Below are 27249 nucleotides of genomic sequence, written 5' to 3' on the forward strand. Positions count from 1 at the left end.
CTGCTACAACTGCTACTATTACTACTACTACTACTACTACCACTACTACTACTACTACTAATAATAATAATAATAATAATAATAATAATAATAATAATAATAATACAGTAGCAGTGTTATTAGTAGTAGTAGTAGTGGTGTGGTGTTATTATTATTGTTATTATTATATCGTTTGATAACAATAACAAAAATACATTTGTTTGATCGTTTTAATTTTTTACATTTAAATATTGTTACTGTTCCTGGATTAAGACGGCCAATAATGCACACTGGGGCGAAATCTGACGTGTGGTTTTAGTGAGGTTAAAGCCTCATCGATGCTTTTGTCGTCACTACCTGGAGTTCGCCACCTTTGTCATTGCTATCGCGGGTCAGCGTGAGACGGTTTCCAAGGAAACGAAGAGGCGCGAGGCAGCCAAGGCGGGGTTTGCGGCTGCGTTAGAATCCTCTCTAGCTCGCGCGCTGTAATAATAAAGCGTTTCAATGACAGCTATTGTCGTAACAAAAAATATATAATCACTCCTTTTTTACTGTAATAATAAGTAGCTTCAAGAGAGGAAAACATGACAGACACGGAAAAAATACGACATGTAAGTAAGCCTAATATTTTTATGGTCTAATGAGAAAAACAAATATGACATATTTCGGCCTGTGCGTTAGACCAGAAATGCGCGTTGTTTTAGTGAAATAGTAAGGAAACGTACATAAGGTTGAAGCGCGGTGTGTTTAAAGATTACTAATAGTCTAGTGTTCACCGTGTGCCTTTTTCCATATTTAACTGTACCACTAAACTACAGGTTTGCAAGTGTGACACAGAGAAATCAACCAACCTTATTTTTATGCAAGATATAAAAAAACAGCCGGGTTGTCAGGGCTTGATCGCGATTTATTCATAGCTTACTGGTTGTTCGCTCACATACATTTGCCATAAAAGCTTTGAACACTTGCGACGAAACGAAATCTACCGGGCGGGCTTGCCATATGTCTAGCTATGTCTTTGTCTGCAGGAAGAGGACTATATTGGTGAGATCAAAGGAGGCCTACGTCCGTCTATGAGATTGGTAGTGATGGGCATTGTTCACAAACAGCCGAAAAGGTACGTCCCGGACGTTGTCTTACTTCGACCGGTAACTCCGATCGCGTCTTTCCAGTCGCGTCGCGGCGCGTTTATCGCCCGACCGTAGACCGGTTCATTGTGGGCGTGCAGCCGGAGACCAGCGGCCAGCGCAGATACAATGCGCTAATTGTGCCGCCCTACCAACTTCCAACTGTTCCGATTCACCGGGGCTGGTCAGCGTGCCGGCAAGTAACGGAAGTCGTCTTGGCACAAAACCGCAAAGGAGAGTCAGATTTTAAAAAAAAATTATTTTTTTTTAAAGGATTGGGCTACAGACCATTCCAGTTCAAAAGCAGTGTGGGAACTGGAAACGACAGGAATTCGCAGCCGTTGCAGCACGATTCTCCAGTGCCTAGTCTCAGTTGCTCTTGCCAGTGCCGGCGTGGGAAAAAAAAACATGTCCCGTGAAGACTTATTCGGCTAGATGCTACAAAAGATATTATGCCTACCATTTTGTCCTTATTTGGGAAATAAACGGAACATTAGTCACTTTGATGTGGTGACTTGTGAACCATTCGCTGACAGGTCATTCGTCGCAGTCTAATTACACAAATCATTTATGCTGTGCGTTTACCTCTACCAGCAATTCTTGCATTCTTCATACTCCAGAGATGTTCGTGTATGCCTTGTTGTATCTGATATGATATGCAATATGCAATATGATTTTTTTTGCTGTATGGGAGGAAGCTAGCAAATCCAGCAGAGGGAGTAGTTGCACAGTTGTGTAAACATAGATACAGTACATCCAGTAAAATATAATTTAGCCTTATTTGATCCACTAAAGAAGAGTCTAATATTCCTGGTGCTCTCTGTCCTCATTCAGGGGCCTTTGACTTTTTCGTTACCTTTGACCTCTCCTGCAGCATGGTGGTGACGTTATCCTGCTCATCTCGGGCAGAGGGCAAGGAGGAAGAGGAGAAGGGGGACGTGGGCTTGCAGTTGACGGTGAGCTTCGGTCAGAAGTCCGTGCTACGTAACTCCCGATTGGCTGGAGAGTGGGGAGCTTCGGAAAGCGCCATCTCCTTCTTCCCGTTCGCTGCCGGAGAGTCCTTTAAGGTAAAAAAGGGCTTCTTGCGGCCGGCGAAGCCCCTCTTAAATCTTACAAGACATCAGAGACTGTTGGGCAGCTTTTTGTGTTGATAAAGAAAAATGAAGGACCATCAAATGTAACGTGCAACAGACACACAACTACACGATGTGAAACACAACTGCTGCATTGTGTGTGGATGCTGTAGCCTACAAAATCTTAGCAGTGTGCAGGCAGTTCTGTCATTTATGTGACCAACACAGGCTGTTTTTGTTTTTTTTGCTTTTTGTTTTCTAAACTTGTACAAACATTGTATGCGTGCCATTGTATGACTCTTTTAATCTCTTCAGTTCCTCTTTCTCCTTTCATCCCAATTTTCCTTTGCTCTTTTTCCTTCTCTTGCTCTCTCTGTTTCTATCAATCACTCTGTCTCTCTCGTTCTTTTGCTCTTCCTCTCTGTCTCTCATTCTCTCACTCTGCCTCTCTTCCTCCCTCCCTGAGAATGCTTTGCCTTTCGCTTAATTCTCCCGTTAACATGTACCCTATGAGTCTATGCTGACATATATTGTGTTAACCCCTCGCTTCGTCGGTCTCTGTCTCTCTCAGATGGAGATCGTTTGCGAACACCAGCAGTTCCGCATCCTGGTGGACGGCCAGCCATTGTGCGGATTCTCTCACAGAGTCACCCAGCTAGCGTCCCTCACTTCCCTACGAGTCTTCGGAGACCTGCAGCTCACCAAGGTCGCCTGAGTGCGATCCTCGCCACGACAACGCCACGACGATGCCACAACAGTGCCACGACACTCTAATTCATTAACAGACCCATCCTTTTTTTAACTTATAATCACCAGTGTGTTTCTAAGAGTCACTGCTGAGACGTAGTGTGTATACCTTCAGGTGGGGCAGTGTGAACATCTGAAGATGAAACTCTTACATACCTAATGCATGATTTTGCTTTTAAACTTAATTTACCGATCTTCATCATTGATCAGCCCACACAGCTGTACAGCACTCTCAAACATAACGTGCAAAACAATAACAGCAGGATCCTTTAATGTGCAGAAATGTTTGAAAAGGAAGCACTGCTTGGAATAATTCATAATGGTTTTGAAAGTTGAGTGGCTGATTTGGGTTTTCAGTGCTTACATGGTCATATGGTAATTGTTCATGCTTGAAAGTCAAATGAGCATTACATCTACCAACCTTTCACGTGTTGGCTGCAGTCAGTAGTATCTACAAAGATTCAGGCCTCCAAGAACACTTGTTTGAAACGACCATTTTGTCCTGATGCAGATAAACCTACCAAGCTGCAATTTTTCACTATTAAACTAGAATTATACTAATTAAATGAACCAAACTATTACTCTGCTAGCCTCTATTATGTAATTTCATTCATTTATTTCTACATCACTACAAATGGTGGAGGTAGTTCGTAAATTCCCAATTGATTACTTTTATGTGCTACTACCTTGGATTAACTCGTTACTGTGGCTCTTTCAAATAACAGAAGTGCCTTCATGAGTGTCTGTGCTTTCACTGACTTAATGGAGAACGTAGAAATACTTCTGAATAATTTTAGTAAGTCTCTTTAAGAGACTGGTGAAATAATAGCATGCATGGTGTTTAAGTTAAGAACGTATCTGTTGTAGACACACCTCTAGGATTTGAATACAGGGATTCTAGCTAGACTCTGAAGCTGAGATATGCTGCATTACAGTTTGCATATGGTAATTAGAATTTTGGGGTATGTCAAATGCACAGGTCATAGATCTGACTGCTTGAAGAAAAGACAAAATAAAAAGATGAAAACTGATTCAACATGCTGTATATCTGCAATATTTCAAACAATAAAAGTATAAGGGCATTTTTGCAAATCGCTCATGTATTGTTTTATTTATGATGTCCAATCCAGGTGATATGTGGATGAGTATAATGCACAGAATACATGAATGAGTGTCTGGTGTGTTTTGAAAAGTAATTCCTTTTACCTGGAATTGCTCTTCTTTAGCTCATGCCTGTTCTAAACCACTCGTCAATTAGCAAAGCCAACGCTCTTCTTTCACAATGATTATTTGGGAAGTAGGTGAGATTTGTAAAAAAAAATTTATCATATGTAAGTGATGATGGGTGTTGAGCCATATTTTGTGGCTTTATTATATAAATTAGTCTTCTTGCAAAGGACACTAAGACTTATCAATAAAATACAGTTGTAATAAATTATGTTATAAAAACACTGACAATACAGCATTATGAAAACACTTTAAAAGCTGAAAGTGAACAGGCATGTACACACTCCACAGATACATTCCTGTGGCAAAGGGAACAAAGCCCACTCAGGCCCTACTTGTGCCCTGACCACTGGACCAAAAAGCCACCCTGGTGTAGCAATCCCCATCACATCACCCTCTCTTCCTTAGGGGGTATGGGTTTCCTTCACCACAGTTCCCAGGCAAATGTCTTTTTGTCTTTATTTAATATTATTTTTGCTGTTACTTTTCAGTTAAGTATGTAGAAATACCTGTAAAATTAGCATCAACCTGCTTAATGTCTCGTAGGAAAAATATAAAGTTCTCTTTTACCAACTACACCACATTCCAAATTATTATGCAAATATTTATCCGATTTTCCTAAATGGTCAATGCAAATGACTCAGTACAATTTTTCAAGTCATCAACCGTTAGAGTATAAATCGAATTTTATTGAACAAACCTCCCACTAACTATTTTTTCAAAAATAAACTCAAAATGCACTGTTCTACGTTATTATGCACAACAGAGTTTCAAAACACTTTGTAGGTTGTAAAGAACTGAAAATGGTCATTTGTTGAATCTGCAGCATTAAGAGGTCACATTTACTGAAAACCTCCTTCTTAAGTGGTTTTCCTTTAATTGGGCTCACCTGGCAAATTATCACAGGTGTCTGAGATTGATTTCAGTGACCCAAGGAGCCCTGAGACACAATACCATCCATGAGTTTAACTGAAAAACAAAAAGTTAAATCTTCATGACACTTAAATCCAATTTGCATAATAATGTGGACTGCGGTGTATAGCAAAAGCACATATTGAACTTTTTCCTGCAATTGCATGGAAGCTGATAAGGTATCACAAAATTTGATATCACAAAACTGATGTGGCATTATTCCTAATTTAGGACTTCTCACAGTTGTTCCTCAAAGTTTTGCATTTCTTGAAAAAAAAAAAAAAAGACAAGACTTTAACAGTTATGTTATTGGCAACAGAACGTAAACAAAATGCATCAGTAAGCTACAAATAAAAGAAAGCCAATAACTTAGAGTAATACTGAGGTTTAGCACAGTGTAAAACACTAGAAATGTATATAAAATATTTACAGTAAATATACATTTACACAAAAAAGTGCTTAGAGTAGATCTGTTGTTCTAGCGTCATGGCTGGGCTAATGGCTAAATTGGCGCTTTAGGTCTGCCTTTTAATGGCTTCGATCCAGTCCATCTTCTCCCGTCTTGTGGGGGCCTGAATGAAGTAACGTTTATCTTTCTGTGTGATGATCTTAAACAGGTTCCCCTGGACGTTACCCTTCACACCTGCCCATGATGACAACAGCACCAGTATAATTTACCAGAAAACATCCAGCAAATATTACTTAACTACCATGACACCCAAACCTGAAATCATGTCTAGGTATTTGGACATGTCTATGCTGATAATAGCAATTTCAAGTCACAGTTTTATAAAACATGATAAATGTCTTTTTTTTATGATTAACCCTAGCAATAATATATATATATATATATATATATATATATATATATATATATATATATATATATATATATATATATATATATATATATTCACATAGCATTCTAACTGCTTGATATTGATAATGTAACTGTATTGGTGCAATTATGCTGTTTCAGCATGCACACGCGCACACACACACCTGACGGAACACCATTATCATCCAGGGAAGAAACCAGACAGCCACGTAAAGAGAACCCGCCTGCCGGAGTGAGGTCATCCTGAGGTCATCACAGGAAATTGTCAAGTCAGCTCACAACAAAGAGTAGTGGTAGCAATATCACAACAGCAGTGCTAAAGCATGCTTTCTGGGGTTGTTGATTTTATTTTTGGTATTTTTGCTTCTTGTGCATTTTTCATTTGCTTTTTTAAAAGTGCTACTTAGCAAAATCTATAATATTTGAATAACCACCAACAATGTAAAACTAATACGTAAAGTGTCCATTTAAGCACTGCATGGTACAAATGAACACAGCACCCCAATGTTACTTCAGCAATATGGATTTTGCCATTAAGAAGCAGACTTGCAGATCAGTGCAAAGTACACTACTCTGGCCTTATTTTACAGTTCGCTGTGTACTTCTGTCTAAGACGTACAGGGTGCTCTAAAAGATCGCACTTCTTACATGTCTGATATGTGTGGTGAGCTGTGATGTCTGTAGGAAATGTCACTCTCACCTTGCTAGGGTCATAGTAGTGCAAAAAGCCAGGCTCTTCCCTCAGCACGAACAGACGCACCTTCCAGTTCTTAACCTTGTGTCCCTGAAACACACACACACACACACACACACACACACACACACACACACACACACACACACACACACACACGTGAGAAAGGGATGGCAAAAAAAAAAAAGCCATCTACTTCAGTGATGTTTTAAATATATTAAGTACAGCAAATCAGTAAATTAGGCCAACTGCATTTGTGAACCAGTCAGTCACGACCTGTCCTGAACCTGTGAGTGGGCTTTGCTTCAGAAACATTCTGTTCTGTGTGACATTTGTGGAATGAGGCCAGCCCTCACCTGTTTGAGCAGGTAGCCTCGCTTCTGCACCTTTCCACTCAGTTCCACAGCAGACGTAGACTTCTCCGACCTCACACTCCCCCGTTTCTTAAAGCCCTCAGCCTGGTGGCACACGCACGTATGCACAGTGAGTCCTCTCACGTTACTTTTATTTAGTGTGACTTCTGACTTATTAGAGAGCAAATTATGACTATAGGTTCTGCTTATTCTCAAGTGATTTTTCCAAAAGAGAAGAGAAGAAAATGGCAGAGTGCACGGAAGCATGGGCGGTGACGTACAAAGCTGTAAAGTGCAGTGGAATCGTCGAGGAACTGCTCGCTCAGGGTGGCATTACGCCCAGCGTCCACACTCCTGACCCCGATGGCCCTCAGGCAGCCCTCGTCCAGCAGGGTGGAGGCCAGCGTCACAGCCTCCACCCGCGTTAGAGCCAGCTGCATGAACACCAACCAGTCCACCACCGTCGACCCTGCACACGCACCCAACCGCCCACACAAACACAGGAACCCGCATGCGTACACCAATAAACGTCCACAGCTATTTAACATTTACAGTTTTGAAAACCAAAACCTGAGTATATCAATCTTCTGAGGTTAAATACTGTTTTCCTGAAATGTTGGTCTGTCAAGTGATTATCCTGTCATCATTAGTGGTCAGATTTGATATTTTAAAGCAATATAGTTTGTGAAAGATGTTGCATTACATTTTAAAAAATTGTATTTTTATTAGTAGTTTCACAGCCACTCACCTGAAAAGCAGTTGATGTAGGTGCTACACTGTTCTACATGACTGCTCAGTTTAATACCACTGTGGACGTCATGCATGGAGTCTATCACCTGACTGAGAAGCAGAGTCACACTCGTTAATATCAAAACCTCAGAGATACAAACACTGATGATGGTCAACTTAAGTGATTTATTACAGCCTGGGAACTAGGAAGTATATTCAGTTGATGGTCACATATATTTAACGGAGTTGAAAATAATATCCTTTTCAACTCTGTTACATATGCAATGTCAGATTTCAGTATGAGCAAGGCTGAGGTTTTGGATGAGGGCTAAAAATGAAGACATTCTATGGCAACAAGAAGACGTTCTCTCGCACTCCATCTCACCTAAGGTTGATGTCATGAAGCTGCAGTGATTTTGAGCCTTTGCACGAGGGCACAGGAAGAGTCTTGGAGCCGCTAGGGAGCTTCTGTAGTGCTGCACCAATCTCTGCAGCCCAGTCGTCACGCTCTTCCCTTGAACACGCCTCCAGGAAGTACTCCTCTGAAGTGTTGGTCTTCAGTCTGAAGACCAGCTATTGGAGGAACAAATTGTGTTTACACTGATAAAACCATCATCTCTGCCTCTCTCTCTTCATGTGTCTCCAAAACCCTTTGAGCCAATAAGGAGCAACAAAGCAATCTGTGAATCATGTGAATCACCATCTTAGGATCTACTGCAGTAATGCGATAAGGCTCACCTTGTGCTCACCATACCAAATTTACCCGAAGTACTGCAACTTCTTTATTATCAAAAATATTATTAATATATTATGAAGAACCATGCTTGTGTGTGCCTGTGTGCTAATATGCTTGTGTGTACCTGTCCACTTATCCATGGGTAACCTCTGTGTTTATATGCGGAAAACACCACAGCAAGTGATGCCATAGTTACCGGTTACTCCTTCAAAAATACATTGCGAAATAAATTGCGTTCCGGACAAGCCCTAGCATGAAAACGTTGGATTGTGGAGTACATGAAGGCCCAATTCCACTTCTCTCCTTGCTTCTTAACCATACCCCTCCATTTTGCATGCCCATACCTAGTGTCCTGGGTCTTGTTGGGCTAGAGTGGTAAGTTGAAGTTAGGGCTACATGGAGGTTTTTCCGAGGCACACTCTAAATGGAGCATTACGACACATTTTCTAATCACTGGCAAAATGGCTGAGCCAGCAGGCAAAGAAATGTACCCCCCCCCCCCCCCCCCCAAGTTGAACTGAAGTCTGGCAGTGAGTATCGTCTAAAATCAATGCAGACTGGCAGGATTTTCTAAACAGCACTGCTAGCCTGGTAATGAAGCCATGTTCTTTTTTTATTTGGTGACCAATTTATGCATGGAATTGAAGACTACTGACTATGTATCATGTTTGTTAGGGTTGTATCATTTCGTTGGGCAATATTTCAATCACCAACCCTTGTAACTCAATACCAAGGGGCAAGGGAACACTCAAAAACAAGAAGTAGGGTAAAAATAAGAAATGGGATTTGGCCTAAATTGTTTATTTTACCTGTCGAATTTGAATAGCCTTCATCTGTGAACTAGAACAGAGGCAGATGCTAGAACAGAAGTGTCTGTTGTTTCCGAAGATGAGGCGGTTACACATAATAACTGATAGTTATTGTGATACCTGATGATGTGTCAGGTGTTATAGTGATAACTGAACGAGAGAATTCATGATTCCATTTCCACTGTTGGACCTAATAATTATATTCTGAACTCCGCTTGATGGACTTTAACAAATTATACGGGCTGTGCAGTATTTCCGAGCATGCATAATGCAGAGTTAGAAAACATAGCAATACTGCATAGTATAACGTGAATACTCCAATGCTAAGCCTTTAAAAATGATTCAGAATTCAGTTTGCATGGGAACGCAAAACGCTTGCGAAGGCACACGATTAATTTTCCTTGAAATCATGACACCTTATGGCCAACAAACTACACGACAAAAAGACGAGTCTCTCCTCTGAGATAGTCTTTGGCAGACAAATGTTTCCTCGAGCGTTTCTGGAAACTCATATCCACGACATATGACTGGCATGGCATGTCGTGCGGTTTAAATAACCTGGGGTTATTTCTACAGGTTAAAAAAAAAAAAAAAGTACTGACATGGTAAATTCAGGTGGGACAGAAAAGGGATAAGGAGTAATAATTACATTGCCCCACCTGCCTATGTAACGCTAATCTCGTCCAAAGAGGAAAACCTTTAATTTACCGGTCTGGTGTCGTATTCCAGGTAAGGACAGGTAATCTCACAGCCGGTTAAAGGTATAGTCCCGCGATGACAGTCTCGTTTCCCCCCTTCAAATCGGTAATAAAGCATCTTATCTGCTTGTAGGACGAACCATCGGACCTTCCAGTTGTGAACTACGTGACCCTGACAAGGACAACACACACAGGATGTTGAAATTGTGGTACGAAGGTATTAAAACAATCTGTTACACCTCTTACACGGCAATGAAAGTGCCTGTGGCTTACCCTCTTCACCAAAAATCCCTCTTTAAGAATGGAGTTGTTTAGCTTATTCGCGTCCATGGCGATTTTCCACCGCTCTGGGAACGTTTTGCGCCTGTGATGTTTTATAGCAGTGAAGTATTCCTCTGACGCACGGTTCACTCCCCGAACGCTTCCACGCCCCGGGGCGCAAAAATCCATCTTCAACCCAGCAAGTACGCACACGGAACGGTGATAAAAGCCCTTACTTGGAATGGGAAACAATTTGCTTTCAAGAGGGTCAAAGGTCTCACGTTGAATCATACAAGGCAGGAGGCGGGTATGTCTAGAAAACGACCAGCTAGAACCAGTAAACGCGACACCTTTGCAGTAGGACGGGAGCACAGGTAGTTAGTTCATGAATCACCGCGAAAGATATTGAGTCACGGGTGACTAGTGGCTCTGTTGGGTGGCATCGGGTAGTCATCTAGTGATTTACTTTACGGAGTTGTAGATGAATTTTACGACACGAAACGCAGTAACGTTAGTCAGCCCCGCAATGAGCTGATATGGAGTTTTGTCTAAATGGAAATGCAGTTACTTACAAGCGTGGATTTGAAATGAAATTGGTCGTATAATGTTTGCTTTTGAAACATATAGAAACCACAACTTTTCTGTACAGTCCTCTAATCCGGGTTTTAACTGAACAGTTGTCTGCCCTTTTTTGGCCAGCAGTGTCATTGCAGTTATTTCACACACAGAGATCATCACTAAAAGCAAGCACCTGTTCCTCAAGACTGTAACGGAAATCCTGAATCCTGTACACTTTACCAATACCACTTAATTCATGATTTGTTCCTTAAAGTATCGTTTGCCAAGTCTCAACACGAACGTTATACTGAAGAGGTGCAAATGTCTAGTAGCACACGGAGGGAGAGCGACAGACGGCTGCACTTATAATCACCGGTAGGGGGCGGAAAACTCCTGTGATATACACTCAATACCTACTTCATCTGAAACGCTTGAGAAAACCTCTTGATGTAAAGAAGCTAAAGAGGCAATAGTCCCATTTGCTGCTATGCACGATTTGGGCTAGCAGGACCGTTGTTGGCGGGATATTTGGGGTGGCAGGATGCTCTAAACCCGGCTCTTAAAGCAAAAAAAAGAAAAGAAAAGGCGAGTAACGCTGCTGGGGGCCATACCTTCATACCAATTTCGCTGTTTTGTTGAGAATAGTGTTACTCAAGTAACGTCAAATCAACAGAGGTCAGAAATTTTCCAGTGATGAACGGAGCTGACAGTGCACAACAACATATGGACTACAGTCTGTAATAGTAAAATGCACCTATAAGGTCGGTGTGCTTAATAAAGTGCTGAGTGAGTGTAGGTGCCTCTTAGGAAGCTAATCGTATTTATGTGAGATGAGTGTTAGTGGCGCTTGCTCTATGCAACCTTTAAACGATTCACCAGCGTTCAGACAGAGGCCTAATGCAATCCTTTACGTCACTTCTTAAGTAGTATGTCATCCCCGTAGTAATATATTCTGGAGCTTTTAGGTAATTTGCGTCTTTTGAGAACTCGTGGGGACTCCACTGAAGTCGCGTACACGGACGCGCACTAACATTCACAGTCTTGTGGAACTCAGATCCGGCAGATGAAGTGGTTAACCAGGACACAGCCCTAATCCGTTTTTGATTAAATGGTTTGTTCGACACACACAAACATCGCACTGCATTTTATCCTTATTGGTCACAGCTGTGTGCGGGCGCATTCAGCAGAACGTTTGTAAACTGACACAAAACTAACCTAAAGAAATGCACATTGGTAGAAATACTTCACGTAGTTTCCAAAGCTGTTGTCAATGTCCTAGCAACGTATCAGGAAAGTCTTGTAGGTGGTATCAGAAATTGGAAATGGGCCAGTTCTCGGTCTCATGGATCTATTTAGCCACCGTTTTGCGATGCTGTGAGCACCGTTATTATAAACGTATATCTACCATCATTATTATAAACATTGTACGGCATAGAGAACTCTCTTTCGCTCGCTCTCTCGCTGACCTTGTGATGGAGCACAAAAACACATGTAGGCATGCAGGCACGTGTCACATCTGAATATACACACACCTCATTTAACTGCGATAAACAAAAGAGCACCTGGAACATTGAATTAAAAATAATTTGTTTGTTTATGACACACACAACACCTATGCTAACTATACACCAGAAGACTTTGAAAAGACCAAAAATATTATTTAAAAGACGACTGACATCATCTCCCATTTAAACACAGTGTAGTCACAGATGATCATTTTGCAAAGACGGGATCTTGCAGGGTCACTGAAAGACTAACTAGATTCCTTTGGAGAATATTTCCCCTCATGCTTGTGTTGGAAATTTACATGAGGAACTGTTGAACAATGGAAAAGAAACAGAAGCAGCTTTGGCCACAGCTGCCCTTGTGTGTTTGCAGTGTCTTTTTTTCTGAAAATACGACCTTAAAGAGCAGACCCTCACCTTCCAGGGCCTCCCAGGGTGTTTGAAAATAGCCTATTATATACTGTATACTGCATACTGCATTGTTATATACTGTATACTAGTTTCCCTTGTACAGATTTTTCACCACCGTTGCATGACGGGGATGCAGTACACCACAAAGACAAACTCTGTTTAAAATAGCCGACTACATACTACTCATGTACTAATTAGGACCCAAATCAGTATGTTGTATGCAGTATGCAACCAAAATACATTTTCCCAGTACGTGAAACATACTAGAATGATATACTTCTTCCACTGAATATTCCAGTATGAGACCATAGCTATCTTTGTGGTGTATTGCATCATGTCATGCAGCGGTAGCCAAAAATCTTTCCCAAGTTGGGGGAACCGTCATAGGTTCACGTTACTGAGTATGGATTGTGTTTGTCACATACTGCATACCACACTGGGGATCAGTATCCAGAATACAGTATATGTTATTTTGAACATTCATAGGTCTGGATGCAGAGTGGAATAATTGGCCGGAGTAATACATCATCCGGGTACCTGTCATGTACTGGAAAAATACATACTGCATACTAATTTTGGACCCAAGCAGTACATGAGTAGTATGTAGTAGGCTATTTCGAGCACAGCTCATGTCTCATCTACACATCAGAGATTTTTCTGTACCCGCTTCTCCCTGTCTGGTGCTGGAGAGAGCTCACATATTGGTTGTTGACAAGCCAGAAAACTATTAAGCACAGCTGATTTTATCAGAACACCATGAAAAGAAAAATATGGACTTTACACGACTAGCCTGACCATTTTACATCAAATGATCGAGCTGACGGGAGGTCGCCGCAGCTGGGCTTTGTTGTGTTGTAGCTGCATCCCAGAGAAGGTACGTAGGAGAGGTGTGTTTCTCAAGGTAACCATTAACTCTAATCAAACGCTATTGCGTCAGTGATGATGTCATTGAAACCCTCCTCCCGGATGTAGACACACAATTGCCAGGCCATCTCAGGAAAGTCTGCTCACGACTCATTAAACACCTTACACAAATGCGTGCACACATACACACCCACAATTTTGGAAAGAAAAGAATATTTTATATATATATATATATATATATATATATATATATATATATATATATATATAAAATATTCCAAACGCACTTATTATGTAAACGTGCACATGCCTGTTCAATTCCTAATTAAAGTTGAGTTGTTATATTTGAGTTGGTACTGAAGAGAAAAAATTACATCAAAATATAGCATATAATTTTTTTCCCACAACTTATATGAGTGTACACAATATAGTTTTTGAATAACTGTTCTGGAAGCTTTGTAGAAAAAATACTGTGGTGACTACAAAGTTCCCACAACAGGGCATGCCAGCCAGTGAAAAGTCACTATTCACTGTTCAAATGAAAAAAAAAATCACCCTAAACATGAATGATCAGTTGATACATAAAAGTACATTAGCAGACACATTGGAGTAGTGGATTTTACTCTAAACTCTGAAGATTACCTGCATATTTCAGTCATAAGTTCTGATCATAAGTAGGGATGCAGCAATATAGCTGTCAACAAATGATATTAGTCAAGCAAACCAAGAATTTGTGTAACTGACTATCGGCACGTTGTTCAGAAACAGGCAACAGTTAAAAGATGCTGCCTATGTAGCTTCAGGCACGAGTAACATAAAAAGTACACAAATGTACATAAAATACACCAAAAGTACAAGGAAAAGTTTGGATGAAGGTGAGGTAATAATTGTATCAATTTAGGTAAGTGTAGTGAAAACTCAGTATCGGTAGGTACATTTTCAAATTGTTCTGTATTGTTCAGGAATTTTCATATTGGGGCATGACTAGTTGTGGGAGATGGAAGATACAATATCAGTTACATTGTGTTTGTTGCTATACAAAGAAAGAAATAAACGCACTAATATGTTATGCTCATAATGTTATAAATATTTGTTCTGTAATTGGTACTGCCTGTTCCAAGCTGCCATAAACTCTAGGCTGCATGTTTACAGAGCATATATATAAATTCACATGTGGCCGTAGCACCATTTAGATGCATCAGCACATGAATATATAACAAAGAACGACTGAGTAGAAAATACAATAATGAGCGCAATTTGTTCAAATCTCTTTGGAATCTGTCAGTTTAACTGGTCACTTGACTTGTCACCTAGAGTCTCATGTATGGATGTGAACCATACGTTTACATATCAGGTTGCCAGATTTTGATGAATCAACCCTTTGTGTACACAGTCACAGAAACTACTAATTAGGCTTTCGTGCTTTTAAATACTCATTAAAATGTCAGTCACATGACAATAAGGTACCAAAGTCCTATGGCTCTATTTAATACATCACGTGAAATGTTCGCAATGAAACTGGGCATTTATGGTTAGTTTCAGCCACCTGAGGGCATCAGGAAGAAAAGTTATAAGGTTCCTTATGGATATTACAGGAAATACAGGGAAGTCTAACACGTCATGCTAACAAACATTTCTTTGTCCTGCATGCCTTCACTCTCCCTTTCCCTTACTCTCACTCTACCTCTTGTCCTCTTTGTAAAAACACTTTCGAATTTAAGGATTGGATTTCCCTGGAACAAGAATGCAGCTCAATCCTTTTAACCTTTAAGTTTGTTTTTTTTTTGAGTGTGTCAGCTTTCTTTGACCCACAAAAAAAGCCCCTGGAGAGGACTGCCTCCTTTGGAAAAAACCTAAAAGTATTTTTCTTTCTTCTGAAGAAAACTACAGTCTCAGTCATCGCGTAAACATCTACAGAAAGCTGAGGGCAACATCCTACTCGTCTACAACATATCATAGAATTGTTACATTTTCTACAGGAGCCACAGAGAGCATTTTGGATTTTTGTAATGTCTGTCCACTCTGCGAAAAGTCAGTGGCACCACAGAATGTCATTTAAGGCAAGAAATTCATGGCCTTCATAAAAATAGCAAAATATCAACAACAAAGAGCAATGCTACAACAAAACCCCTTATGACAGTTCACCAATATGACACTGTTGTGCGTGTATGTGTGTCCAGTATGTGCTTTGCAACTGGCTTGTGTCTAGTTGAGTGTTGTCTCTTTTTTTCTCCTCATGTCCGTCTGTCCGTCCGTCTGTCTGTCTGTCTGTCTGTCTGTCTCTCTTTCTCAGGAGTGGCAGACTCTATGCCATGCAGTCACTACTTTCTCTGGGTGCTTGATAGAGTCTTTCCATTGTTCCATTGCATCTGGTGATGGGCTGTCAACACCCAGGAGGACCTAGAAACAGACACAATGGATTTCTGAGGTAGTAACAGTTTTGAAGCATTTTTAATACTTTTTACATGCATATGTTCAATAAATATTAGTATTCAATAAAATTCTGAATACTCTATTGCTATACAAAGATGGTATGTGTGTATGCATGCATGCATGCATGCATGAGTGTGTGCACACTCACATGTCCAATCAGGTGCTTTCGGCGAATGGAGCTACAGCTATACAGTTTGACTGACACCTGAAGGTGATGGTCTTGACTGGTAGTTGGTAGAAGCACTGTCTCCGCCCACTGGACCCGCTTGCCTGATGACCGCACCACCTTCGTCTTTCTCTTCAGCATGAAGTGGCCATCGCTGAACATCTCAACTTTCACAAAAAAACCTGCTTGCGGGACAGGGGTGTGGGGGTGAGGCAGGGATTTTGGCGGGGGACTCATTGAATCACTTCCACAGTACAGTAAACAGCCACACAACAACCTGCCCTAACTTAACAAAACCTCCTCACAGAGAGCCAGAGCAAGGAACAAGCTTAGCTAGTCCGCATTCTGACACATATCCCAGCTCAGGTAGAGCACTGCCTCAGGACCACTAGTAACTGAATTAGTACAGAATCATGGACTGGCTGGTTGGAGGGCTCTCTGATCCTCTCTCATCAAGAGAAGATTAAAAAAAACATTGTAGTGTAGGGAGAGGAGGGTTATGACAGATAATGACTCTTATAATGGGAATCTGATTGGCTGGAGAGGGTTTGGACTGTGGTGCTGTTCCACAGGGGACTACATGTGTGATTGGTATTGGTAGGATAAATGGAGATGGGAGGACTAACCGTGTGCGAGGAGCGAGGACGACGATGGCAGGTTCTGGGCAGCGAGGATCCCGATCTGGATGCGACTGCTGACTGGTTGGAAACACATGGACAGCTGGAGCTCAGCATGACAACCCTGTAGGAGTTGAGCAGAGTCCAGGGTCAGGCCTGCCTAACAGAACTCACACATCCCAATGAGAAGTGGGCAACCTCCAGGGTCACGCCCTGCCTAACCGAAGGCACACAGCCTGACAACACGCAGGTGACCTCCAGGGTCAAACTACACTTATCGACACGAATGAGGCATGGATAAAGTTCAGGGTCTCACTCTGCCTAATGACACACGCACACAGCTCAACGAGACAGGGGTGACCTCTATGACACTCGGGTGAAATAACAAACACCTTCCCACCCACTTTGCCTTAGACAAAAGACAGCCAGCCAAACAAAAGGAGAAGAAAACACTGAGTGAAACTCCACTTTCTTTTTACATAGAAAAAAACTGCACTATATTGCAGTAGACAACACTGATCACCAATGTACCATGGGCTATGTGTTGTAAGTATTTCTGTTTCGTCCCTTTCAGTAAGCACCAATTTCGCCAAGGCCAAATGTCTTGTACATGTAAGCGTACACAGCCAGTAAAGTGATTCTGATTCCGATTCCATTCAGGCTGTAGGAGATTGGTTTGTATTGCATTTGATTGGATTCAGTTAGTCTGGGCAGGCTTTTCAGGGCACTACCAGTCATATTCCTGCTGGGAGTGGGTATACACTGAAAGCGGGACGTGACCCAGTTTCGTCCAGCACCTGGTCCTCTGGCCTGCATTCGCTACTGACCTGTCTGCGAATCATATTTACAGTCGGAACGCTCACTTTCTGTCCCCGATCAGTAAAAATGATTACTGATCATTTCCATCACATGGAGAGACTGAAGTACACATGCACATTCATGTACCTAAAAAAAAAAAAAAAAAAAAAAAAAACCCCACAAAGTATCTGTGACTGCCCAGAAAAGGAGGCTTCATATATTGTAACCACTAACCAAACAATACACGAAATATTTTTAAAAAATTATACAATATAACCTAAAACAGTATAAGACAATATAACCTAAAACAGTAAAGAAGTAAAGAAGATCAAGCATGTTATAAAAAGATATTTCAGTTGAGTTAATAACTCTCATTAACTGCTTGCTGTTCAGTTAACTATTTTTAGGAGCATTTGGAATGTTCATTAAAAAGACAAAATATGGCCAAAATAAGCTGTAATAATAAACTGTATTCATCAGTAATCATGAAAATGTTGTGCTTAATTAGCAAGAAAACATTACCTAAACCACATTCATCTTCATGCCAACAAAACAGTAAACTTGGCTGGGCAAAGGGGCTGTCATATGTACATAGTGTGTTTCTGCTCATGGTGTGTTTCCGTTGAAAACCAGGCCAGCTAGCGCATAATTTCCGCACTTTCATTTTAGCTACAAGCCACACTGATGCTTGTTCCAGACTAAGCAGTCAAAGCCTGTTGCAGACAGGACAACGCAGGACACGAAGCATAGGCACAGGGAGTGCGGAGAGGTCCATTGTCTACCCACGTGTGCTTTGCAGGGCGGACGGAGCTCTAGCCAGTGTTCGGTCTCCTGCGTTCCCAGCGTCCTGAGCGACACGGCACACTCTCCCAGCGTGCGCTTACGAGGCGCGTGCGTCTGCACACGCAGGACGAGTGAAGCACTGCGCAGCTGCTCCAGGCCCAGAGCGAACACAAACGTCTCCATAACAACCAGGTCCTGAAAGGGGGGGGGGGGTGAAAGAATATGGGCACTTTGAATGTGTTCAAATGCAGAGTTTTCTTGGAGACTTTGTGCATTGGGCTAAGCTTTAACTCTTCAGCCATGTGTTCTGTTCATGGCGATGTCGTGGGTTATCCACAATAATTTATGCTTGTGGGTGACACAGCGCAAACACTCCGTATCGCCAGAAGATAAATTTAAAACCACGTACTCCTTATGTGATATCTGCACAAGCAGGCCAAGTGGGTGTTCACCTGTGTGAATGCCACCGTAATCGTTAACTGGGAACGTCGTGGAAATCTTACTTTGATATGTTCATCAACATGGTAATGCATATAAACGTGCTCCAAAAATAGCTAGTAGGAGCATGTTTGCATCTTCGTGTTAGAAGCACACGCTAACACTGCCCGACTGCAAAAGAATGCAGTGAATTCATGACATTTCCTGCAAAAGGCCACTGACCATAAAGGCATCCAGATCATTAACCCTTTGAACATCGGTAAGCTACTGTGCGTTCTGATTATAAGACAGCTAAAGTTGAAGGAGAGATAGTTATTATTTCTTAGTACTATTCTGATAGGGATATTTAATCCATTAGGAACATTGTCAGATGCTGGCAATGCTTTGCTATAAAAATAATTAAAGGCTTTGAATAATGTAAAACATCTGTACAGGTTCTGGAATATCCATGTTTACAATCGTTGTAGCAACACTCCCGTTTCAAAGAGGAAGGGAGGGGAATAACTGGGTCCTCCAGGAAACATGGTTGTTGTTTTTTGAGTGATTCACCTTGTAATTAAAATGATATATCGACATCGCGTGTCTGCAACTCAGTGGATGAAGACTAATCATATCTGCAAGTGCAAGAATCTGTATGTCAAAGCTGACTTCAGGGAGCGAAAGAAATAAATCCTGTGTTTATTTCTCAAAGACAGTGAGCCATTGCTGCTTCCCTCTGATGCAACAGAGCCGGGGTTTAGCAGCCCCAGAATGCACCAGGAGACACAACAAAAGCATATTTAATGCTGCTTTTCAGTCAAATTCCCTTTGACTTCGAACAATGATGGGTGGATTGAGAAGTCAGAATGGTAACTAATTATGTAATTAGATAAGCAATGCATGCACACAAGAGAAACGCCCAGAACATGGAGATGCATGAGACTCTCTCTCTCTCTCTCTCTCTCTCTCTCTCTCTCTCTCTCTCTTTATTCAGGAAATAGTAAGCATTAGGCTTTGTGTGACAGCTCAGCATCTGCATGCACAGTTGACTTGTGGATATCCTGTGTGTACCTCTATTGTGTAAAGCACATTCTTATACTTATTTAAGTATTAAGTATAAAACATTAAATATACATATTTTATTATAAGCATAAATATTAAATATTACAATAAAACAGTAAAAAAATACTCACCTGTTAAAGGAATACTTTGCCCAATAATACTATTTAGGCTAATAATTAAAAGAAGTAAATGTGAGTCCATTAATGTATGACACTTTAACTATGTGTACTACAGTCTGTACTACAATGTGACTATGTTTCTTGGCATATCAGTTCACTTTTAGAGAATTTCTGCACTTGCGTTGTTGATGCAGTAATGGCATTGCTCTATCACACAAAACAACACCTAGGAGAAGTGTGTATTATACAAAACTGTAAATCTGTGGTGTGAGAAACCTAACCAGCAAGCAGAGCTATTTAGTGGGTTGTTGGAAGTGCAAGGATTTGTGTTTTGGGGTGTAAAGGTGTGTGTTTTGGTGGGTAAGGGTTTGTGTTTTGAGGCATCAGGGTGCATGCTTTTGTTATGTATTTTGAGATGTAAGGACATGTGTTTTGAATTGTATTTGTTGGTATGTAAGGGTGTGTGGTGTTAAGGATCAATGGTTTGGGAAGTAAGTTTGTGTGTGTATGTGTTCACAAAGGGTGTGTATTTTAGAATGGGAAGGTTTTTTGGGGTGTAGGGGTGTGTTTTAGGTTGTAAATAAATTTTCTGGGGTGTTTTAGATGCAAGTGTATGTGGTTTAGGATGTAATGGTGTAAAAGTAATTTGGGGTGTAAAGGTGTGTGTTTTGGAGCGTAAGGTGTGTGTTTTAGAGGGATTTAGATGTGCGTGTGTGTTTTGTGGGCATGGTGCAAAAGTACAACTGCACTCACTGGTGTTGCCTCCTTCACCGAAGTCTTAAACTGCACAGGTTTCGCCATGGTGATGATCCCTTTAACCCCAACCCTCTGCTGCTCCACCCCCTCTGTGTATACACCAATGTCCTTACACTGACGAAGAGAGAGAGAGAGAGAGAGAGAGAGAGATGGAGAGAGAGAGAGAGAGGGAGAGAGAGGAAATCTCTGACAAAATATAGAATAAGTGAACAGATACCATCAAACCTGGAAACCAAGGGGAGGAAAGACTGTGTAGGCAAAGTGTAGGTATTTTTTTTCATCTATTACACAAAATATAAATGATGAAGAGATAAAACATTTTGGCCATTGCTGCCATTCAAAAAAATGCAAATAAATGGTGAATGTGTGTTTGTTTTGCCTCAGTATGTAAGAAGGAGCAGGTGGAATTACAGAAGCAGGAGAGTAAAAGAGAAAGAAAGAAGGAGGGAAGAAGAGAGAGAGAGAGAGAGAGAGAGAGAGAGAGAATGAGGAAGTGAGAGTAACAGAAGAAGGTCAAGAAAACAACAGAAACAGAAAGAGAGAGAGAGTGGGGAAAAGCTCAAAGTGGAAAGAGATGCAGTAGATTTCTCTTTCCATCTGTGGGACAGAAGCTCCATTGAACGCGGAACAGAGGCAACACAAAGGTGCGCTGTGTCCCAGCAAGGCCCCACTGGCCTGGGCTGTAATCCTACCTGCACCAGGGTGATCCACACCTGCTCCACCAGCTCCTGGTAGCTCAACCGGACACAGACTTTCCCCAGCTCCCGCTCTTTCTCGTCCCCAGACAGTGTTATGGACTCTGCACACACAGACACAGACACACACACGTCATGGGCAAAGAGTACACACAGGCTCGAGTTATGAGAGGTAGGTTCCATAAAGAGATAATGTGTGTGTGTGTGGGCAGTGTTGGGACTGAGGTTAATCTTAGACACCTTCCTCTGTGCTCTGACAGCACACTGGCCCTCTGTGAAAACCCGTGGAACTAATTACTTCATCTGTCGTCTCACAATTGAACAGTGGATTTTCAAGACTTTATTTGTGTGTGTATGTGTGTGTGTGTGTGTGTGTGTGTGTGTGTGTGTGTTCGCCATAAATGGATCCTTCCAGGTCTGTTGGAATGTTTGCAGCTATGTCTCAACTGTGCTGCTGTGAATGGTTACCTAGGCTACGGCTGCTCCCAAAGGAGTCCTGCAAGGAGGATGTGCTGCTAGGGACACTCCACACAGAATCGTAGTGCTGTGGACGGAGACAGGGGGATCGTTACTTAACACTTCATCCTCAATGGGGCGGGGGCACATAAACTCCTGAGTACAGAGAAAAAAATGCAGTATTTGCTTGCCAAGTTCATAGCCACATAAATCACATCCAGATTCCATCTATTTGTCTTTTATAAGGAAGGGTTTTTTTTGCAGTTTGGTTCCAAGTGTTACTCATTGATAATTGCTATGTACTATCCAGGTCAAGGAAGTAAGCAACAATGCCACCCCCTTCCAGTAAGAGAACAGGGCCAGAAGTGCTATTGTGGACGCCAGGTCACAGATGTCTGTGGCAGCACCAGGAATTGTGCGTGTCTGTGTGTTTGTGCATTGTGGGGAGGGGGGAAAGATGAATGAATGAATAACAACCTCCACCTTAACCCTAACAGCAGACATTTTATCACAGACCCCCTCGGCCTGGGTATGAGATCCCAGCTGCAGAACTATCATGGAAATACCACCATGAAAAACAGTGTATAGCTGCAGCGTTTGTGTCTTCTTATGTGTGTGAGTGTGAGCTAGAGAGAGAGAGAGAGAAAAGGAGAGATTGAGTGGCTCCTGGGCAGAGACGTTAGAGCACTGTTGAAGATTTTGCAAAATAGTGCAAATTAGTGACTATGGATTATTTGCTTTCACTAATGGGCTGGGGACAACAAACCAACTCAATATCGTTTATATAATTTAAAAGGAGACAGACCCTACCCAAGGCAACACTACCACCTGAATTTTGGGTTAAACACTCAGCGTCCGTGTAATTTATTCCCCATTCATAATATTCATAGCTACATTTGCATCCCACATGGAACTTCAACTCCAATATAAGTAAATAAACTTTGCTTGGAGAAACTCTTTCAGATCAACAGATCAGAACAAAACAAAAGGTGAAAAGTCCAAACCTTCCAGTTGCTGGTGAGATACAAATCTGCGAGAAAAAAATCTTAATTTAAAGTATGCAATATGATGCCTACAAAATATCTGTTTATGAAGTCACGTTTTCTTAGAAGAATGAATGTTGCCTTTAAAACAAAGTTGTTCAGCAAATATTGTAGGTATTTATTTTGTAAGGTATGGAACAAGTCTATGACCTTTACACAATGCAATCAACAGCTGACTACATAGAAGTCATTTGTTTTAGCTTTGTTCATTAACCCTAATCTTGTGATGTGATTTAAGAAAGTGGAACTGTACAGAGGACTGTATTTGTGCATATGTGAGTGCATTTGTGTATGTGTATGTGTCAGTGCGTGTGTGTGTGTGTGTGTGTGTGTGTGTGTGTGTGTGTGTGTGTGTGTGTGTGCATGCAATCACCTGCATGTGGGGACTGTGAGGACCACTCAAATCCAACATGGAGGCAGAAAGCCTCTGTCTTCCGCTCTGATCGCAAGCTGCAAGAGGAATGCAACACACTGCTCAGCACTTAAGCCCACATCTATTCCCACACATACCCACATGGCACCGATGCTCACGCACCCTTGCACTCACACCAGGCCTGAGTGTCTTTCAAATCAAATCCCAATAAATCCAGTTCCATTACATCCAGATCTGTTACATTCAGATCTGTTATATGTAAAATATTGCATGCAGCTAATTGCTTCTGATTGCCATGTGGTTAGCATACAGTTTAGTTTGGGTTTAGCTTGAATTGGAAATGTCAGGTAACCATCAAATTGTAAGTGTTGAATGAGACAAAGAGTATAAAACAAACAAGTAGAGATGTGTGTAAACAGAGTACAGCCCAAGGAATGTGAACAGTACAATAACATCGAAGGCCAAATGGGATTCATGCATCCACCAACATCTGTTACATAACAAAATGAACAGCCACATGCAGTCTTTACTTCCTTAATCAGTGCAAAATATAGGAAACATATGATCAGCAGGAGCCTTGGTTACTTAACAATAAGAAATGGACTATTGTCCATGCAAATGTGAAACGAACAATAGCTGATTTGTGTTGAGGAATGGCCATATGGACCAAGGGAAACCATTAAAAGGAGGGTAAATATTTGAGTGGAATATAGCATGCAGTGGGGTGCTATTCGAAAATTATAGAAGATTAGCCCAGTTACATCATTTGCACTGTTGCATGTTTACTTTATGAAAAAAAGACTGCCAATGGCCATAAAGGGGAGAAAAGATAAAAGACACCATATGGACCTAATGAGTGCATCAGTGACGGTGTCTCTTTGGAACCTCCCTGTATACTTCCTTAATTTGATGACTTGATCATTCCTGAACCCTCGTGTGAGGACCTTTTGGAATTTGGTTTCGCCATGGCCAGGATTTCTGCATGCTGGTCCTGAATGGTGTTGAAGTCTGTCATTTCCAAATCTTACAGCAGGGTCTAGTGCAGGGGGGGGGGGTGCGGTCCACATCACAGCAATTCTAGATCTGCAACGCATGGGCTCTGTTTTGCTCTAGAACTATAACCCCACCAAAAAGGGTTCTGTCAGGATTTCTGATCAGAGGATGTTACTATCTGTAGCACACAGCTGTCCTTGCTGTGTGTAGAGGTACCAGTGGCCTACCCAAAGCATGAAGACTGGAAAGGCCTCTTGGAGCGGGCCGTCTCACAGACCCAGGGGACACATGGCTGGTTAGATTACCAGGGAGAACGTGCCCACTGGTGTCACATACGATTGGACCGGAACCGGAAAGTTCTGCCTTCCTCTCTGCATACGTGACCCTCGCCGAACCTACAGGATATGGACATATATTTTTAAGTTCACGTGCATAGAAAAACATTATACATGTGTAAGCTCCAGCACTCAATTGTTCACTTCTGCTATTAGGGGGGCAAAATCATTGTGACACAACATACATTTTATATGCAATACGTGTGGAGTCTTGCGGATGTAGTTCTTTACAGTCTCACCGTGTAGACCGCTCTGAAAGTTGTTGTATCGAGTCCCTCGGGGTTGCACGTAGGACGGTCTGAAGGAGGGCAGCACGAACGGGATCTCTCTACCGTCAGGGGGCAGTTTGGATTGCAGATAATCCTCCGAGACGCCCATTCTTCCCTTCCCTTCGGTTTTGATCGCCGCTTTTTCCGGGGATCGCGCTTCGATTACTGTGACGAACGGACGCGGTTGAATAGTTCGAACACAGATCAAACCAACATACCAAAAAGATAAAATCAGCATCCCACAGCTGTTAAGATTTTAATATGCGATCAATTCATCAGGGGAGTATTGCAAAGTTAATCATGAACTCAGCAAATGCAAACAGACCACTGCAGAAATACCACGCAACGTCAATAAGAAGTGTTGACTTACTCTGAACACGCGGTTCTTCCTCCTTAGTTATAAAAATCTTGCAGCAGTTTTTAATACATTCCATTGCCATGCTGTCTCTTACAGCAGGGTCTAGATAACCTTTGGGAGTTTTTTCCACTTAGTAATAGGATTGAAAACCGCTCCAAGGCTTAACTGGGTATCCCAATGAGATAAATAATGACAGCTTTTGTACAATAAACAGAAATAACTTTCCTCAAACCAAAGAATTATAAGATTGAGTATGTCGTGTTTAAGTTAACCTGAATTTATCTGAATCAGACAAAAACGTTCAGTAAGTAACCGCTTTTCATAGCTTCGGTTCACCATGTACGAAATAACGTACAAAATAACCAGTGAATTAAAATCGCGCCAGGACCGGTTACACCTGCGCCGCTGTCAAGTCTGCGAAACGCACGCTCTGTACCGGCAGTTTCAACAGGTGCAGCTGGAAGCCTCCCGGGAGTACGCGGTGGAAACTCCGCCCCGCGGTCGGTCATAGTGTCCGCTGGGTTTCTGTCTTGGCAGACGCTATTTACCCTAGGTGTAAATAACAACACTGTGCATCTACACTAAGTATACATTGTAGCATTGGATTATTTATACTAAGTTTAAATAGCTCAGCGTTACTACGTACATTTAGTGCAGACAGCACAACACAATGTTGCTATTTACACTTATTGTAAATAGTAACTGCAGACGCTATTTACAGTAAATGTAAATGGAATGCTATTGCTAGTTAGACCAAGTATACATAGTAATATCACACCATGGACACTAAGTGTAAGTAAAATGTTACTATGAACACTTTAGGCAAATAATGGCAGATGAAATTTACACTTAATGTTGTGATGTACATGAAAATAACATTTGCACTTCTTAAGCAAGGTTCACATAGTAACATTATATATTTTAGTTTCAATATAATGATTTGGCCATAACCTATATTCAGCAATAAAATTGTTTTGCCATGATAAGTACTAATAGTATAATTAATACCAGCAGTGTTCTCTTAAGCATCTGATTACTGTTCTTGTCTGACTGGTAACTAAATTGTTACTGCTCCATATGCATTTTTTTTTTTAAATCTGTCTGATAAATAGTAGGCTAGATTTCAATGGTGTAAAGCATAGCCTTTTCTATTGCAACTAATCAATTTCAGCACATAAATCATTTGGTTTGAAAGTGTAATGAAATGTGTTTTATTGAAGAAATTAAAACAGAGGACAGCACATTATTCAAGCACATGAATCAGTTTGACCACAAAGGAATCAAACTCTTGCTCTGAAATAAGTAACTAAGTAAACAAATATAAAATAAAAGTGCAACATAGTACAAAATCAAAAAGGAGAAAATATAAGATTTCAAATAAATTCTGTGTTCTTAAAATCTCCCTGCTCACTACTGAAATTAGGCTATTCTTTGTTATTGAAATTGTGCGATTCCAAAGCTCATTCGCACACTTCTGAACAGGCCCGTGTTCTTCATGGCCTCTGCATTCTGAAATTGAACGCAAACTACATTAGCATCTTAACTGATATAAGCAGATTGTATCTATTTAATCACGCAGCCTAAAGCTACTGACGTGTGACATCCACGAAGACGATTTAACGATGGCTAACCTAGCTAACCGACTGACTCTACGGCACTAGCAGATACAAGCAATGGGAGTGATGCTTTTAGTGACCTTTACACCTCAAATACAATCTTCAGTTATTCATCTCTGTGCAACGTATTTCTCTATCTAGCTAGGTTAGCTAACTTAGCCAAACAGCCTAATTAGACCAACGAGTAAAATAAGCTCCTTACTCAGAAGCTAGGCCTATTAGCTAGCTAGCTAACGCTGCCTGTCTTGAATTCAATATTCATATTTGAAATACATTTGCAAACTATTATTAACGCACTTTTAGCGATTTGACGTTCTACTGTTAAACAGTAACCACAAATGCTGTTTAAAAGTTGCTTAAATAATACAAGAAACTCTTCCCGCCATCACTTTCGCCACTCTGATGCTGCTAGATCTGGAGGTTTCTGGAGCTACCATTG

The 27249-nt window shown here is 41.3% G+C and overlaps 3 protein-coding genes across 3 annotated transcripts; 1 reads left to right on the forward strand and 2 right to left on the reverse strand.

Moving 5' to 3' along the window:
- The first annotated feature begins 392 nt into the window (after window positions 1-392).
- Window positions 393-4018, forward strand: si:ch211-10a23.2 (Galectin-related protein A-like). The gene is made up of 4 exons (XM_027008253.3): window positions 393-590; window positions 1008-1096; window positions 1981-2173; window positions 2751-4018. The coding sequence occupies exons 1-4, from the start codon at window positions 564-566 to the stop codon at window positions 2892-2894; spliced, it is 453 nt and encodes a 150-aa protein (XP_026864054.1). The 5' UTR covers window positions 393-563; the 3' UTR covers window positions 2895-4018.
- Window positions 4019-4274: 256 nt separating this feature from the next.
- plek2 (pleckstrin 2) lies at window positions 4275-10444 on the reverse strand. Its single transcript, XM_035531823.2, has 9 exons — window positions 10196-10444; window positions 9933-10094; window positions 8065-8252; window positions 7699-7790; window positions 7232-7419; window positions 6954-7055; window positions 6604-6687; window positions 6068-6146; window positions 4275-5708 (listed from the first exon to the last, which is right to left on the reverse strand). Exons 1-9 carry the CDS (start codon window positions 10370-10372, stop codon window positions 5581-5583), a joined length of 1200 nt encoding a protein of 399 aa, XP_035387716.2. The 5' UTR covers window positions 10373-10444; the 3' UTR covers window positions 4275-5580.
- A 4009-nt stretch (window positions 10445-14453) lies between these two features.
- On the reverse strand, window positions 14454-25590 carry tc2n (tandem C2 domains, nuclear). Its single transcript, XM_027008257.3, has 11 exons — window positions 25207-25590; window positions 24807-25001; window positions 24460-24627; window positions 23240-23316; window positions 21836-21911; window positions 21365-21471; window positions 20670-20786; window positions 18322-18513; window positions 16747-16861; window positions 16103-16302; window positions 14454-15921 (listed from the first exon to the last, which is right to left on the reverse strand). The coding sequence occupies exons 1-11, from the start codon at window positions 25274-25276 to the stop codon at window positions 15811-15813; spliced, it is 1428 nt and encodes a 475-aa protein (XP_026864058.2). The 5' UTR covers window positions 25277-25590; the 3' UTR covers window positions 14454-15810.
- Window positions 25591-27249: the final 1659 nt, after the last annotated feature.

This window comes from Electrophorus electricus, chromosome 12 (assembly GCF_041902795.1).
Source record: "Electrophorus electricus isolate QZ-2024a chromosome 12, ASM4190279v1, whole genome shotgun sequence".
In the NCBI taxonomy this organism is placed as follows: Eukaryota; Metazoa; Chordata; class Actinopteri; order Gymnotiformes; family Gymnotidae; genus Electrophorus; species Electrophorus electricus.

Bases quoted from the DNA above. Each gene is read 5' to 3' on its own strand.
- tc2n (XM_027008257.3), bottom strand. From the start codon at position 25,276: ATGGCAATGGAATGTATTAAAAACTGCTGCAAGATTTTTATAACTAAG. The intron at 16,862-18,321 runs GTGGGTAGACAA...CAACTCCTACAG, and splicing joins GTCCGCCCTGCAAAGCACAC to GGTTGTCATGCTGAGCTCCA. The intron at 15,922-16,102 runs GTGAGTGTGCAC...GTCTGTTTCTAG, and splicing joins GAAAGCACCTGATTGGACAT to GTCCTCCTGGGTGTTGACAG.
- si:ch211-10a23.2 (XM_027008253.3), top strand. From the start codon at position 564: ATGACAGACACGGAAAAAATACGACAT. The intron at 591-1,007 runs GTAAGTAAGCCT...CTTTGTCTGCAG, and splicing joins ACACGGAAAAAATACGACAT to GAAGAGGACTATATTGGTGA. The intron at 2,174-2,750 runs GTAAAAAAGGGC...TGTCTCTCTCAG, and splicing joins CTGCCGGAGAGTCCTTTAAG to ATGGAGATCGTTTGCGAACA.
- plek2 (XM_035531823.2), bottom strand. From the start codon at position 10,372: ATGGATTTTTGCGCCCCGGGGCGTGGAAGCGTTCGGGGAGTGAACCGT. The intron at 8,253-9,932 runs GTAAATTAAAGG...TTCCTCCAATAG, and splicing joins TGGAATACGACACCAGACCG to CTGGTCTTCAGACTGAAGAC. The intron at 6,688-6,953 runs GTGAGGGCTGGC...TGTGTGTTTCAG, and splicing joins GAGGCTACCTGCTCAAACAG to GGACACAAGGTTAAGAACTG.